Source organism: Pezoporus wallicus, unplaced genomic scaffold (assembly GCF_028554395.1).
Source record: "Pezoporus wallicus isolate ANWC-B61680 ecotype Strahan unplaced genomic scaffold, APGP_CSIRO_Pwel_v1 contig_2908, whole genome shotgun sequence".
NCBI classification, from domain to species: Eukaryota; Metazoa; Chordata; class Aves; order Psittaciformes; family Psittacidae; genus Pezoporus; species Pezoporus wallicus.
In genome coordinates this window covers 8588307-8604858 of record NW_026642179.1, presented here as the reverse complement: position 1 = coordinate 8604858, position 16552 = coordinate 8588307, and the positions used below count along the sequence as shown (strand labels likewise).

At 41.9% G+C, this 16552-nt stretch overlaps 1 protein-coding gene across 3 annotated transcripts; it reads right to left on the bottom strand.

The window, feature by feature from the left end:
• Positions 1-1903: 1903 nt before the first annotated feature.
• On the bottom strand, positions 1904-6710 carry MRPS33 (mitochondrial ribosomal protein S33). Of its 3 annotated transcripts, none has more exons than XM_057427855.1 (3): positions 6690-6710; positions 3924-4179; positions 1904-2189 (listed from the first exon to the last, which is right to left on the bottom strand). In XM_057427855.1, the coding sequence occupies exons 2-3, from the start codon at positions 4136-4138 to the stop codon at positions 2084-2086; spliced, it is 321 nt and encodes a 106-aa protein (XP_057283838.1). In that variant the 5' UTR covers positions 4139-4179; positions 6690-6710; the 3' UTR covers positions 1904-2083. The 3 variants fall into 3 exon arrangements, with proteins under 3 accessions (XP_057283838.1, XP_057283837.1, XP_057283836.1); XM_057427854.1 differs by lacking the exon at positions 6690-6710 and adding an exon at positions 6490-6575; XM_057427853.1 differs by lacking the exon at positions 6690-6710 and adding an exon at positions 5613-5752.
• Between the last annotated feature and the right edge of the window lie 9842 nt (positions 6711-16552).

Genomic DNA, 16552 nt, shown 5'->3' with positions numbered 1-16552 from the left:
CTACAAAGCTCATCAGGACCACCTTTAATACAGTCAGCACCTCTTCAGTTAATAATCTCAGTGACATACAGCGGTTGAGATGTTACAAATTTCTGTAGATCCACTGATTTCAATGATCAGACAGATCCCTTCAAATACATTTACATTTGAACAATCTTGATTTAGAAATGTCAGGTTAGTACTGCTCCATACTTCAGAATGCCTCTCTATGCAAAATCAAGCATACCCCAAGCTAACTGTGCAAATACTGTCTGCTGCAGTCACTCTACATTTTTAATAGGTCTCCTTTACTATCTCAAGGATGTTCCACATGTTCTGGAAATTAAAAGATGCTGTTTCAGGGTACACACACAGCAAGATGCACACGTGGCCATGCAGAGCAGCACAGCTGCATTCTGTATTTTCTATTCCCTGACAGGGACTGACAGTTAAGAGAGGTAGATGCATGCAGTCATTAATAATAGCCACACTAAAGTGATAGCCACCCTAGTGATAAACTCATGTACTGAATACCAGTAAAACTCTTCATCACCTTATGAAGTATTTCATACACATCCTCCAAGCAAAATAAATTCAAAATCCTTTTATTGCAGAAAATATCATAATTAGTAGGGGGCTTTCAAACTGGAAAACAGGTTGAGCTTTTGTATTTCAGCCTCTTCAGTTTCAGTATCTAAATATTCAGGATACCACGAAGAGTACTGTGGGCAGAAAACGGATCATGAATTATTGCCCAGTGCAAAACACAGAACAAGAGATGCTAACTGTTGACAGGTATTAATCATTTAGCTTAAGTAAGTTTCAAACAGAGTTAGTCACTTAAGAGTCATAACACTGCATGGTTTAGCATGCTGTTTGCTTATCTTTACTTGCTCAGCCTGAGTAGCTAGATTTGCTGAAGCCTTAGGCTGTAAGCCACGGACTTTCACCTAGGTATGGTTTTGGATGGAATTTTGTTAGTAATTTTTCTAGTAGTAAATTTTCTAGTAATTTCTACAGTGCTGTGTCTTGTCTTTAGTATGGGAAGAATGTTGACAACAGTGATGGCTTAGTTGTAGCTAAGTAACATTTATCTGAGGTCTAGGGCATTTTTAGTGTCTCTGCCAATGAGCACAAGAAGCACAAACGAGCAGACTGCAACGATGACCAGAAGCTGCAACTCAAAAAGATAAAAACAGTTAAGGGCCTGTCTGTGTGGAGACAGAGAAAAACATCCAGTAAGTGGTTAGAAGACCCCAGACCAAAAATCCCCATTGGACTGAAAAGGCACGCAAAGAGCCTGTAAGGGCAGGTATGTAAGTCATAAGGGTATAATTGCCCAAGGATTTCTTTGTCGGGGTCCCTCTCCAGAAGCACCCAGCTCTAGCTGTCCCCATTGCTGTACCACTGATTTTTTCCAAGAATCAAATGTCTGAGACTCTGCTGCAGGAAACCTCAGGCCCAGTGTGAAGGAGAGGAAGTACACCAGAAAGTGTGTGTGAGCTAAGGGTCAAAAGGGGCAACATCCATCAACTCACTGAAACGGACTCCAGGCCTAGCCATTTTAACTCTCAGGTGGTGTCTTTAATGGTGTATAAAAGCTCTGGCAGCAGCTTTTCCCCTAAGACCACCAGCAACTTGGAAAAAGACTCCAAAACAATGAACACTAAGGCAGCCTGAAGTGAAACTCCTAAAAACCAAGATGATGAGCAGAAATAGAAGCAGGAAACCTTACTTATTTTGTTGCCACATGCACAACAGTGTTGATATTAATCCAAGAAAGTAAAACAGACAATGAAATTTTCCAGATCCAGAAAAACTGAAGTAGCTACAGGTGTTGGCAAGAAAAACACAGAGCGCTTTTTTTTTTTTCCTATTGTTTTTAATACTTGGGTACATGAGGGCTCTGACAAATCAATATGTTACCTATGCAGTGTATTTAAATTACAGAAATTCAAAGCCAGTAAAACCAAAGACCCAAGTGCACTCCTAGGTGGACTCCAGTATTTCACAGTGTGTTTCTCATGCCCCACAAAGAGCTCATATGCCAAGCCCTTTGTTCGCCAGCATTTACAGAGTAATTCATTATATTGTCCAAGTGTCACTATTTCTTCTTGAGAGCTCTTTTTCCTTCTCCCTTCTTTGGTTTTTCCTTCCCACGGAGCTTTTTCAGTCGCCTCATCTCCTCCTTAAAGTCCTGATGCTCATCCCTAGATGGGGGAGGAAAGCAAAAGAAGTTTACTCTATTTCTTGACATACCCAGATGTGAAAGGTTCTTTGAACTGTATGGTAGTGAAAAACAAAAAGCTTTGCTTAACAGTGAAGTCCATAATGAAACTCACTGCAGTATGTTCAAAGTTACTGCTAGCAGTAATTTCAAACTGAGTAACATAAAAGATGCCTTCTGGTACTTTCACAACTAACAAGGTTGCCCTTTTTTAGTAACAAATGGTGTGTGCATATATATATATATTATTTCCATTGCATTTGTTGATCCACTGCCTTTTAAATGAGCAGTAAATATAAAATCAGCAAAGCCAAGAATAAAAATTTTCCCCTTTTTATTTAGCTCAGCAGTCTAGTAATAGCACATTGTGTTTCTGTGCTAGATACTACATTTGGGTCATTAGCTTCTAAGAAAATGAGCATGCTGAGCAGTAATTACAATACATAACACTGCTCTCAGGTGACTTCAAGAATGAGTTATGAAGAAAGCATCAGCTACTGATACAATCTTAATAAGAGAATAAAACAGGAAGGAGGATGAAGGGGCTGGAAGAGATAATGAATCCTCAATAATGTTCTAATAAACTATTTAATCTCTGTCCCTGTATTTTTCAGTGGGAAGGTATTTTTCACAAGTCACAACTGCGTCTTAATGGCCTAAGAGCACTGTGCTGGTATTTTTAATACAACTCTTCTAAAAAGGAGACAAAAAGCTTGAGAGTTATCATCAAGCCCTACTAGTCTATAATTCTTCATTACATACTTCTGACCAGCAAACCAGATCCTCTACAAGCTCTCTGTATACAGAGCAGCTAGAGAAGAACTTTGACACTAGAAGAGGAAAGAGAAAAGAAAAATAGCATGTCCTTGAGGTTTTCTGTGTCAACAGACAGCTACTCTAGAAAGTGTTTGCATGCCCACCTAAATCAAGAGCATCCTGGATGCAATCCCTGATGGCTACTATTACGACACTAGCAATAGGAATTAATATGTTTTGACTTTACAAGGTTAGTAGCCTCACTCTTAAGGGATTTCTTTAAGGCTACCTGACTGAAGTCAACTGCATTTGACTCCTGCCGATGTGTTTTAGCAGTGCAGTGCAGTTTTTCCTACTTGAGACTGTGGAAATTCATTTAGAAATTAAACAACTGGTTTGGATGAAGCTGGAATTAACAAGGCTATTTAAAACACATCTGAGTTTCATTTAACTTATTTTAAAGGCTAAAATGCCCCTCCAGCCTGACTTCCCTTCTCTTCTAGATTTCACTCATTAGCTGTTGAATGATTGAGGAATATATGGTAAGACTGTCTTAGTGCAATTTTTGCATTGAGGTAACACCACCTCTTTGCAGCTCATTCATGTGCCGTATTTTGAACTACAGACCCATTTCTTGTCTATGAGAAAGCTCTCTTCCCCACAAAGCCAAAGCAACACCTATTTCTTATATCACTGGTTGCTCGTAACTACACCTAAAGTCTCTCTCACCAACGGTTCTAGCTATGATAGTTACCTAGGCAATAGTCACTTATTTAACTCTCCTTGCCCTCAGTGCAACAATCAAGTGCATATTTCCATACATACTTTGAACTAAACTTTTTTCTAAGGTTTATCTTTTCCTTGAAGAAAAAAAAAAAAAGGCACAAAACTGTAATAGAACTCACTCCCACCCCTTTCCCATCTCCAATTCTCCTCCCATCCTTGTAAGCACAGAGATTACCTGTAGAGGCCGAAGTAACGCAGCTTCTTCATCAGGGCATAGTAGGTGTTATGAGGAGGATACCAGTCATAGACCTCCTCCCTCTTGGCCAGAGGCTGCTCACTGAATAATTTTACTACTTTCATAGATTTTGAGTCAGTAGGCCTGACAACTTCTCCAAATATCTGAGCACTCAGCCGGGCCATTCGAAGGGCGTAACTGGAAACATTGGACATCTCCTAAGGTGAAACAGGCACACACAGGCAGGAGAACCTTCCTGCAAAAAGAAACACAAAATATGTTTAACTCTTAAGATGGCTGAGTATTGCAGGCTATTCCAGAATTGAGACAAACAAAATTATCATACCCAGATCACACGTCTGAAGTCTACATTCCTTGCATGAAATCAGTCTTAATTCTGACTACATAATCCTGCATATAAAGAATGTCCACACTAATTCAGGTACAACTACCAGACTAGCTAGGACACCACAAACAGTAATATGGACTATAAAAGTACCTACACCATGGCTGGTTTATTAGCAGATCCCACTCATCTTGTTTAAGGCTACCTTTAAACTCCAGTCACAGGAACAATTACAGCGTGTACTCTACCAAACATGGTGCCCACTGTGATGCCTCTGACTTATACACAGGCACAAGGTAAGAGACAGCTCAAACATATTGAGGGAGCAACCTGGAAGTTTTTCCTCATGAAAATGTGTCACCCTATTTAAAACACTGCATGAGCATTATTACAGTCCATTTAGAAAAAATAGCCTATTAACTGTAAAAATGAAATAAATTATGTTTTGCTGTATGAATAGCACAGATCTTTCCCATCTCCATTCCCTTCCCTTGGTAACTTCCATCAGCTTTGTTTCCATTCTCTTTTATGTCTCTCCTGATATCTAATCTTCTGAAGAGATGAAAGAAATCATTTCCCTATGCTATTCTTTTGCCAAGAAAATCCCCCATCAGCAGCTTCCCATTCTCTTTCAGCCATCTCCAACTTAAAGACACTTCTCAACAACAATACTCTGAGCATAAACCCATTGATATTAGGCCACCAGAAACAACATCTGCTTCCTCTTAAAGGAGTGCAGAGAAGGGTTTTCTCTCAGCTTTCCTACCTCTCCCCATTTTTTCACTTCTTTTACTCTTTCTTTGCAGAACAGGATGCAATGAAGACAAGAGTCCCCTAATCCTATATTTGAAGTTGTTTGTTGCCTGTACTGTGCCTTTTTGAATAAATGATAAACGTTAAGTCTCTAGAGAAATCAAATGGGCTTTGTTCCAAGCACACTACACTGATGCTAAAAGTTTAAAATTCTTGTTTGAGGCACAGCTGATTCCAGAAGATTAGCGTAAAAAAAAGAAGTAAAAGAGTGTGGACAAGACTACTCAACAGGACAGGGCTAAATCCATTTTAGCATGATCACAAGGGGCCTGTTGTTTAACAACACAAATCAGAAGTATTCATAACCCCACTTACATACATCTGCCCACTGGATGTACAATTGCCTACTTTTGATTTACTCCTGTTAGCAAAGGACTAGAAATAAAACAGGAAAAAGAAAACCTGTATGAAAATAATGCAAGTATGAAAATAATACAAGTAATGCAAGTACGTAAGTATGAAAATAATACAAGTAATCTGAGTCAAAGAGGATAATGGGAAGAATAACAAAACGGAAATCAGTGTCAGACCTCAAGTTAATGCAGCAGGAATAGTGAGAGAAGACAGAAACTCTTAAATGACTGCAGGGCAGCACTTCAACTTGAGCACCTATTCCATGGGGGAATGATCAGTAAGTCTTGCTAAACCATCCCTTTCAGCACAGCCAGTCCCAGTTCCTACACTCAGAGGTAAAACGCCAAATTGTCCCCAAAACTTTTCATTACATCATCACTCTGAAAGTACCGCCAGACTCAACACAAAGCTTGCTTAATCTCTTCCAACTGCAGCCTTAAAGTCAAATTGCCTTTAGCTCCTAAATGATGCAAACCAGTGGGCTGAGGGATCTGCTTTTCACTTCAGAATCGCTAAACAAGTATATACAGCCCAAGCTGTATAACTCCTTTAACCCTTGCCAGCCTAACAACGTTTGAAATAGAAAAAAGGTGAAGGCTATGAACTCTTAAGTGCCAGAGCTATCCAAAAACCTCTTCTGGGACAGCCTTTGGTTCTGTGAGAATATACCAGAACATTCCTGTTCTCATCGCTTACAGCAACGATATTTTCAGGATCACCTACTGGTAATGCACACAGTGCTGCTTCTTCACCTGTCCCCCTCTCCCTACTGCTACCCAAAGCCTTGCCTTCCCATCCTAGGCTGGGTTTTTACTTCCCAATTTGCTGGCTTGCCTCAGACTGCTTCCTTCTCACTCATCACGGAAAACTCCGTTTCCAGAACTACTTTTGATTTTCCCAGACCACAGAAGGAAATGCAGGCAGCCCCATGCCACCGCCCGGCCAGGGGGGTGTAGCAGGCGAGGCAGGGTCCCCCACAGCCCTCCAGCGAACCCCGCCGCCTCCAGCTCCACGGCCTGGCTCCCCTCCGGGAGAACAAGCTTGGAAACCCACCCGCGATCTGCAACCGCACTTCAGGGTGACCGCCGCCGGCGGCTCCCGGGTGACAGAGGCCTGCGATACCCGCCCAGCAGCCCCAGTGTCCAGAACACGGCGCAGGCTGGGCCGAACCCCCCAGAATCTAGCGCGGAGCCCATCTCCCCCTCTCTGCTCCCGGGCAGCACTCCACAACCCTCCGCCCTCCCCGCGCTAACCCGCGGGCGGCGCAGAACAGCACCGTACACCGGGGCTGGAGGGCCGCGACGAAGGCCTCCGCGGCGGTGCATGCGCAATGGCGTCCCCGCTGAGGCGTCGCGGCGGGTGACGTCGGGCTCCGTGAGGCGGGACGGCCGTTGAAGGGGGCCGTTAACCCTTTTCGCCAGGTTCAGCCGGTACCTGAGTACATGGCAATTACGGTGTTATATTTGTAAGCCAAATGTGTAACGTCATCAAAGAATGAAAACCGGGTTTGGCTGGTTGGGTGTCTTTCTAGAAGAGCTGACTGGCATTAAATAACATTTCTTAGTCCTTGCTTGGTTTTCCCTCACCTTTTCCATGTTCGCTTTGGCCTAGGCACCCTCCTCACTTCTCTTTGCCTTTTTTGAAATAAGCGTGATCTGTCATTTCTCTCAGTCCAAGATTTAATAAAAATTAACATTCCTGTGTTATTTTTAGCCAGTTTTCCAAAGATTGCTACACAAAGGTTCTTTAGATAGCCTAATTTTAAAATGCTTCATATCACACAATCACAGAATGGTTTGGGTTGGAAGAAACCTCAGAGGTCATCCAGTTCCACCCCCCTGCCATGCGCGGGGACACCTTCCACTAGACCAGGTTGTTCCAAGCCCCGTCCAACCTGGCCTTGAACACTGCCGGGGATGGGGCAGCCACAGCTTCTCTGGGCATCTTGTACCAGTGCCTTACTGGGCTCACAGGGAAGAAATTCCTAATGTCTAATCTGCGTCTCCTCTCTTTGAGTTTAAAGCCATTACCCCTTGCCCTGTCATTACACGTCTTTGTTAAAAGTCCCTCTCCAGATTTCTTGTTGGCCCCTTGTGGTACTGGAAGCTGCTCTGAGATCTCCCCGGAACCTTCTCCAGGCTCAACAAACCCAGCTCTCTGAGCCTGTCTCCGTAGCAGAGGTGCTCTAGCCCTCTGAGCATCTTTGTGGCCTTCTCTGAACTCACTCCAAATGGTCTACGTACTTATTGTGCTGGGTGCCCCAGAGATGGACACAGGCCTGCAGGTGGGATCTCATGAGAACAGAGTAGAGGGGCAGGATCACCTCCTCGACCTACTGGACACACTCCTGTTGACACAGCCCAGGTTGGTTTTGTGGGCTGCAAGAGCACACCGCTGTGTTATAGTAAGCTTTGCCATCTTATATTGAACTTAATACTTGTTCTAGTAGGCTTTGTTTATCATCTCCGTTACTCTCTAATGTACTGAAAAGTGCTACTTCTTTTTTTTTTTTTTTTACTAGATAATAAAGTACCTCTTCCGTAATCTTTCTAAGGACAGAAGAAAGTTTTTACTATTTTTGCCAGTTCTGTGCTATTTTACCATGTCTATCTAGTTGTACACCTCAGCATTACTGTACTCCCCATGTTACTATCTGTAGTTCATCACTCATGCATTTTCTGTGGCCTGAATTTTTTGCATACTCCAGAACATTTTTTTCCTATGGTTTTGGCTTTCCGCATTGTCCTATGCCAGCCTTTTAACTTTTGAGTGTTTCTGTCATCCTGCTGCTGACCCAAAATTGCCCTTCAGCCAAAATTGTCCATTTTGTTAATTAAGCAATCACCATGACTTTTAGACTATGGAGTAAGATAGTAAGAATTCAAAGTTACATTTCTATCTCTATTTTTGAATCATAGTTTTCTCATAATTCCTCTTATCTTGATGGAGATCGTCTTTCTGAAGCAACTCTGTGTGTGTAGGAGAATATTTCTCCAGCTGGGATTGTCCTTTTTCACTCATTATAATCAAACTGTGATTGCTGGCTCTTAAGCAACCACCGCGGGTTTGTCCCATGATTAAAATTTTTAACATTAGGAGTTCCAAAATATTTTTTCCATATAGACTGGAATAACTTCTCTCATAGAAAATAAGTTTTAGAAAATCTAAGAGCTATAGCTGCTGAATATTTGGGATGTTTTCCTCATACAGCTCCAAACTGAGGACACTTCTTGTGCACTGGAAGAGTAAGCAATCTGACTCCGTAGCCATTTATACTCCATTCCACCCTTCTTCAGTGGGGTTAACTGGGCCAAGTTACTGCCTCTGCATTTCTGAAATAATGGTGGTGGTTTATTACATACTGTTACCCTCTTACATCTTCAATTTTCTTTGTTTAAAAGGATTATGGGAAAATATTTTCTATATCCTAATTGGGTAAATCATCCTGCCTGTTCCAGTAATTACCTCAGTTTGACCTCATTTCTCATCATCAATTAAAATATCCAATTCTTCTTGCATGTTGCCCACACTTAGAATCTTGACCACTGAAAAACATCTTGTTTTCCTCAAAGTATTGATTTACCTAAAAATGGACCCAGTAGCATGGTTCTGGTTCTATTTCTGTCTTTCTGCAACTTTATCACCCTGGGGTCTGATTGTCTGAAGTTATTCTTCTGAGCTTCAGGTCAGAGACATTTAGTGGATTAGGCTGAGGTGAGAACTATGGCTCTTCCTGATCAGGGCAGTAGCAAACTGACTTTCTCATTCATAGTTACACATCACAGGTCTGGATCACTAGGAAAGAGTCATAATACAAAGATTTTCTCTTTGGAAACCACCATTATTGGCTTTGTAGGCTCCAGCGTGGCTCTTTTGGCGTGATGGAAGCAGATACATCTGAACAATTAGTGAATTTCTTCTGGCCTTTTTTCCTCTAAAGTCAGTTGTTTCTCCTGCAATAACAAATATTATTAAATCTGAGGTCAACAATGAAATAAAAACGTGTACTCACAGGAGCATTTTTTTGTTATTATATCCCTGTTGTTACTGTGGTTATGAGGTGCAAAGCACCCAGCCAGGGTGAGTGTGCTAGCCAGTAAGGCAGTGTACAGACACTCAGGAAAGAGTATCAAGGTCGCAACAATCAACAAAGTGACAACACATCTGCAGATTTGCAGAGGCAGAGCATGGTCTGTTCTGCAATCCATGCAGCCATAAATGGCCTTGTGCACCCCATCTGACTGTCTGTATATCCCTGGATTATGCCAGGGTGTTGAAGCTCACTGGGGAATGTGCTTCATCCGTGGAGTACACTGTCCAAGGCTCTTTTCCTGAGATGATGGTCATTTTGAGAACAGGTTAGACAGGCCAGCCTGGCTGCCTAGAGTACATCCCTGGGAGTAATTAACACCAGCAGGATACTGGTGGCTGCGCTCCTGTTTTAGTTGGTAGCTATCTTCAGGATGACAGCTGAACTGCTGTCCAAGCTCTTTATTTCTGTGCTTCCAGTCACAGAAGGTACTGCTTTGATAATTTTTTAGTTATCACTATGGGGAAATAACAGGTGTGGACAACATTTATGTTCCACTACTTCATCCCTGTGAAGCTTATCCACCTTCATGCTATTGCAGAATGGTGGGGTAAATATGGAGGTGGGGTGCACGAGAGCTAGACCTCCAGTTCCTGAAGCTGGTTGTATCTAGACTGCTATGCAAAGCCACCTGTCTAATCAAACCAATGTACTACTATTTATGTAGGATAGTAAGTGTGTGTGGAGTGTTTCAGACACATAAAATGAACGTTCCCGCTCTGAGGTTTTCACAGTCCTCATTACATTTGACATGCTAAAGGCATGACCTGTTATGTTGATAACAGGGAATGGAAGGAAGCAGCAGAAGCAGACCATAGGAGCAGGATTGTGGTGAGCTGAATTCTGTGGATGTGTTGTTAGACCTTCCTGAGCTTTTTTGTTGTAAATAGAGCAAGGTGTTTGGACTTGTCAGCAATTATTTAGAGGAAAATCAGTGGCAGACAGGTGAGTAAAAAAGGTGTAACCCTAGAAAGGAGTTAACGTGAGAGTGAGTTGACATGGGGCTGGGAGACAACATGAGCATTCTCTGCATAGGACTGTTGTGAAGGAAGAATTAAGGGAGTGGAGAGACATGCATGGAGCACATCAGAGTAGCAAAAAAGAGGAAGAAAGCTCATGATAAAGCATAGGGAAGTCCTTTTTACAAATTGTTGGCAGTAATTTGGTCTGGAATTATTTTATTTGATCAATAGTGATCTGGAATTACTTATCTGGTTAATTCCTCTTGAGTATGTATTTTAGTTATAAGTGAATGTTGAATAGCCCTAGGGCAGCTTCTTGACAAAATGCAACACTTGAGCCTCTGTGAGTTTCTTAGAACTATCATGTCATGCTGTAAGACAATCTAACATTTTCTTGTTACAAATATTGACGTGAGGGAATGAAATCATTATCTGAGTTAAGTAGAAGGACCTCTGAGCATCTGGTAAAACTACATTGGCTACGTATGTGTTTAGAATACATTTGTTATTCTTCTTTTATGTGAACATGATTAATTGGTGAACTTCAATTGCATTTTGTTGAGCAGGATTCACGCTAAGCCATGGAGATGTCCAGCAATGCAAATTGCTCTGGAGGGCATGTCTTGTTTTAAGACATTGATAGACTCTAGGTGGACATTCGAAGGCTATTTTGACTTTAAAATAACTCTTCAAACCAACACCACAGAGTGAAATCTGCTTATATACTGCTGCTCCGGCTAAGTAACACTGGAAACACTTGGGAGGGAGATGCAGCATAAGAGAAAACTAGGAATTATTTTTCAAAGCCAGTTGGCATGTTGAGTTTATTGCTTTCCCAGTCAGCCAGGCTGTTGAGTCAGCCTTCTTGCCTCCTGGGGAAAGAGAGCAAGTGCTCTTCCTCTCTGTCAAGATGATATGATATTGACAGTTCTCCAGAAGAACTGTAGCATGTCCATTTTTAATGGAAGGCGAGCTGTTTGCCGTGAAGCTGAACAGGCAAGTGAGGGGAGGATACTGTAAATCTCCACACATTTACATTGTCATTTAGACTGACTAATCTGTAGTTCAACGATATGTCAGAAAAAATGATCAGTGATAGGTGTAAATGAAGTACTTAGGACTGAAGAGAAGAAATATTTCTTAGTTGTTAGATCAAGAGACTGGGTAAGAGAATAGTTGAATCTTAGGGTTTTGTAGCTCCATTCCTAACTCACTGGATGACCTTGAGCGACTTAATGAAATGAAAATTTGCCATTTCATCCCTCTGTAAACTAGGGATAATAATGTCTGCTTCAGAAATGGGTTGTGAAGAATAATTGATTCTTAGAAAATGCTTCAGCTTCCCCTAGTGAAAACTTGCTGCAGAAGTAAAGCATTCTTGTTATTTTACCAACAACATTGCACATAAAACTTTCAAAGGCAACACTAACAGACACATCTTTCGTGGCTGGAACAAAGTATTGCAAAGAGAAGGAAAAAAAGGAAAATTATGGAAATGCTGGAATCAGCTGAAAAGAGAAGAAATAATGGAGACATCTAGCTTACTGCTGATAAAAGCTCTTATAGTTTCTCTTCCATCATTCCTTGCAGCACTCATCTGAAAGGACATCCACTAAGGTTTTCAAAAAGGGTCAGAACAGCTGTCCATCTCTAGCTCTGTTTGACCAAGTGTAGAAATGAATAGCGAGTAAAAATGCTCCAGCAATAATACTTTCAGGAAGACATCAATCTCTTAAACAGAAAATCCAAGGAGATTGGTTGAGTCTGTTTGACTTCACATTTCTGCATGCTGAACTCTTGTCAAGATCCTGTATTAGATCTAGACCTCTTGGGTTTGTGAGCTATTGCCTCCTGTAAGTTTCAGCAGACGTTGGTATTGCGTATCCCTGTTGACCTCAATGGTGTATTCCAATGGAAATTTCTCTCTGTGTTTTCCTGGTTTACATCAAAGAATCATAAAATCATATAATGGTTTGGTTTGGAAGGGATTTTAACAATCATCTAGTTCCAACACCCTGCCATGGGCAGGAACACTTTCCAGTAGACTGGGTTGCTCCAAGCCCTATCCAACATGGCCTTGAACACTTCCAGGCACGGGGCAGCCACAGCTTCTCTGGGCAACCTGTGCCAGTGCCTCACCACCCTCACAGTGAAGAACTTCTTCCTGATATCGAATCTAAATCGACCCAGTTGTCCTTGTCCTAGAAGTACTTGCCCTTGTAAAAAGTCCCTCTCCAAATTTCTTGTAGGCCCCCTTTAGGTACTAGAAGCTGTTCTAAGGTCTCCTCTGAGCCTTCTCTTCTCTGAACTGAACAAGCCCAACTTCCTCAGCCTGTCTCCATAGGAGAGGTGCTCCAGTCCTCTGAACATCTTCACAGCCTCCTCTGGACTCACTCAAGCAGCTCCATGTCCATCTTGTGTTGGGGGCCCCAGAGCAGAGGTGGGGTCTCAAGAGAGTGGAGCAGAGGAGGAGAATCACTCCTTGACCTGCTGGTCATGCTCTTTTTGATGCAGTCCAGCACATGGCTGGCTTTCTGGGCTGTGAGCACACACCACCAAGTCATGTTGAGCTTAAAATGTCCCTTCTTGTCTTAGAGTTTCTCAACCAATGCTGACCACAGGATAAGTTGTTAGGTCTTTGAGAGCACTCTAGATACCCACTCTCTGACTGCCTCTATTTTTGCGAGTCAGCTTTATTTTTTGCAGATCTGGCTGGACTCCCAGGTACCCAGTCATCTCAGTAGCACTCTTTGTAGACCTAAATATCATTGATCAGCCTTTCCTTCTTCCACAGTCTTTTGGAAGGAGAGCCACATAAACAAATAATTTTGTTTGTTTTAATCTGGAGTTCATCATTCCAGTCCCAGTGCGTGACTTAAAGCTGTCGTTTATTATGTCAGGTTATCCCAAGGGTACATGCAGCGACCTTGTACAGCACTTGCGACCAACATTGCTCTTTCCTTCAGAATTGCTTGCCTAGAGAAACATAATCAATCTTGCGTGCATTTCCTAGCCTTAGTTTCTTCAGCCTGCATGGGTATTCTGTCTGGCAGCAAGGTTTTGGGGAGTATTCAGGATCTTTCTTCTTGCAGCTTGTCTTTGAGCTGCAGAGGTTTTTTTGATTCAGCCATTGTCTCCTGTCTTGCCATTACCCAGTCTGAACAAACCCTGATCCTACACATGCTCTCTGGATATCTGTTCCCTTTTTCCTGATGAAAAATTCCTTCTTCAGACTTTATGACTTGAGTCCCAAAAGTCTTTTTTTTTTTTTTCTTCCCTTTTCCACCCATTTTTGTCCTTGGGAAATGTGGTTCCTTCGTCCATTTCTCTGAAAGCAATCAAGAGAATTAGCTTCCTGCAGGCCAGGCTCTTTAACATACCTGTTCGGCAATCAGAGAACAGTCATTAAAGCTTAGTACTCCCCATTGTTTCTTGTTTGGTGAGTACTTAGTAGAGGCCTTTACAGCAGGTAAATAAATGTATGTCTTTCTTGGCACAGCAGTTCTTATTGGAACAACTTCAGAGTAGGAGCAGTAATGACTATGTGGTAGATGACTGAATACCCCAAGTAATTGTCAGAAGCAATCAGACTCCTCATTTTCCCCCGCTGTGGTGGGTAGTCTGCACAAACTACTCTCTGGAGGTGTTAAGACCTTTTGTTGTCTGCTGCTTTCAACTTGCTAAGTGGTTGAGGCTCAGTCCTGCTCTGTGAATGGCCCTGTTGTATTTAGTGCTAACAGTATTCAAAACAGGGATAAATTTGCTGCTATGATCTTAGAAATGTCCTCCTATTTAGATGTTATTAAACTAGGATTACTGGAAGTGCTGAAGAAGTCTTGGAGTGCTGTTCTTCCATCAGTTAAGCAGCTAAGCAGCTAACTAGTACTGAGTTGAAAGGCCAAGTGTGTCCAGCCTGACTGGTATGGTCCCAGTCTGCCCTAGTAATGGGTCAGTTCTGCTCTGAAGAGGATTGAAAAAAATACGGCAACAAGGGGCTTGCCTGCAGAACTGAGCTTTCCATGAGGTCATCACAACCACAGTTCCTTCTGCCAGCATGCAAATTTCCAATCATAGAACCTTATGAAGACAGGACTGCAGAGATTACTCTGACCCTAAGTCAGATGTGTGGGGAAGAAAGTGACTCACTGTCCTGGCTGGACAGTCTAAACAGCCATTTCCCTCAAACACCTTGTACCTACGCAATTTGCATCCATTCACTGCACTGTAAGCATCTCCACTGTTGTTCTAAGGCACTCTGAGATGCTCAGCTCCTGAAATGTGCTCTAGAAGAGAGACATCAAGCTGTAGGTTTCTGTAAATGCTTTTGTTTTGTGCACTGGATTTAGCTGTGTAATATATTGGATTGAAATTTTCAATGAAAAATTACAATGGCATGTGAAACTAACTGCTGTTGTGATTTCAACTCTGTGTTGACAGAAGAAGAATAGTCCTTAAGGAGCTGCTGCCATCTCTTAGAAAATGAGCCCTGGTAGCAATTCTGCTGAAATGTATAGATATTCTTTCCTCCTCTTTCCTTTATTCTTTGTTAAGACTAACAAACCAATGGCAATTGCATGGAAACTAGGTCTTGCTTAGGCATTCATCTCTTCCTGCTGTGTGTTTCCCACCTGGAACTCTAATCTTCTCTTTGTGATGTAATCAATTCCTCTGCAACCAATTGCAATATCACAGTGTTTTCTATTTCAGGTGGAAATGAACTGCACAAATAGATGACCTCTGAAGAATTAAATACTTTATTTTCATGCAAATACTCTTGGTGATAATAAATGAGAAGTAAATGCACTGTTGAGGATAGCCGCATACTTATGTCTAAATAGAGAGTTTATCATCCTAGATGTCAGCTGCTTTTACAGAAACACACAATGTATATGTAAAGATTTATACACATTATTTTCTTTGTTGTTTTTAAATGAATCTACTCTGCTAGAATTTCACAGCCAAATGAAATACATGAAGATTGAGGTCTTACTTCTGAGTCATGTTCCAAAATTGAGTAGTGCTTTCAGAGAATATAGATTTTCTAAGCAGGTGCTATTTTTGGTTTTGCTTGCTGGTTTGTTGTTTTTTTTTTTTTTCCCAGTGTCTTTTGTGATGATTTCTTATGATCTGTGAATTCTGATTTTTAACTAACTCTTTTCTTCTTCTGCGACTAAAAGAAGCAACAAATTGAATTGGCAGCTGAGAGCCAATCACGGATGTGATTCACTCATTACCAAAGACTGTTATCAATGTACAAAGACTGTGGCATCAGTGTACAAAGACTGTGGCTCTGTCTTTCGGTGGATTAGTTCACAAAACACTGCTGATAGAGCCCATGTCCAGAAATCTCTCTGGGACTGAACAATGGCTTCTGAAATCTGTCAGAAGCTTAGGGAAGGATGTGCAGTGTGACTTGCTACATCAAGCAAACCCACAGTCCTTCAGATGCACCTTCATATTAGACTGCCCATATGAACTAAATATTGGTGCACTACAGCAGAATCAGAATTATTCAGGCTTTAATATATTGAAGATTAATGTGTAGGTGTAATTTTAAGAATGTCACTTCTTACCAAATATGCTTATTATCGTCAGCTAGAAGTCTGAGTTTTTGCTCTGAGTCAGTACTCTTTGGCCCTAATATCTCATCTCTGCCATCCTGAATTCTTCTTGCTATTTCTATAAAAGTGGCAAGATCCATGAATTTTAATGACAAGTAATATCTCCTGCTTTCAGCTGAGCACAATCATGGTGATGTCGGAGACCCATCTTCCTTCTGTAGCTGGCTTTAGGCAGCAAGTAACCTTGCTATACAGCTCCTGCAGTCAGAGCAATGTCACCTTCATCACTGCAGCAGGCAATGGGCTTTTCATGCAGCAGGATCTAGGGTAGGAGGCTGAGCTTGATGTATCCATAAGGTGAACTGGGGGAAGCACAGAGGGGCTTGTATGAAACAGAAGTCCTTTCAGCAAGGCATTTGGGGAGGCAGGTCTGTGGGAGAGAGTTAGTGCAAAACCTAGTCCAACTGAGAGAAGCAGAAGCTGTAGAATATGAAGATGTTGAC

Coding starts and splice junctions, on each gene's coding strand:
- MRPS33 (XM_057427855.1), bottom strand. CDS start 4,138: ATGTCCAATGTTTCCAGTTACGCCCTTCGAATGGCCCGGCTGAGTGCT. Junction 2,190..3,923: donor CGTTACTTCGGCCTCTACAG/GTAATCTCTGTG, acceptor TCCCCCATCTAG/GGATGAGCATCAGGACTTTA.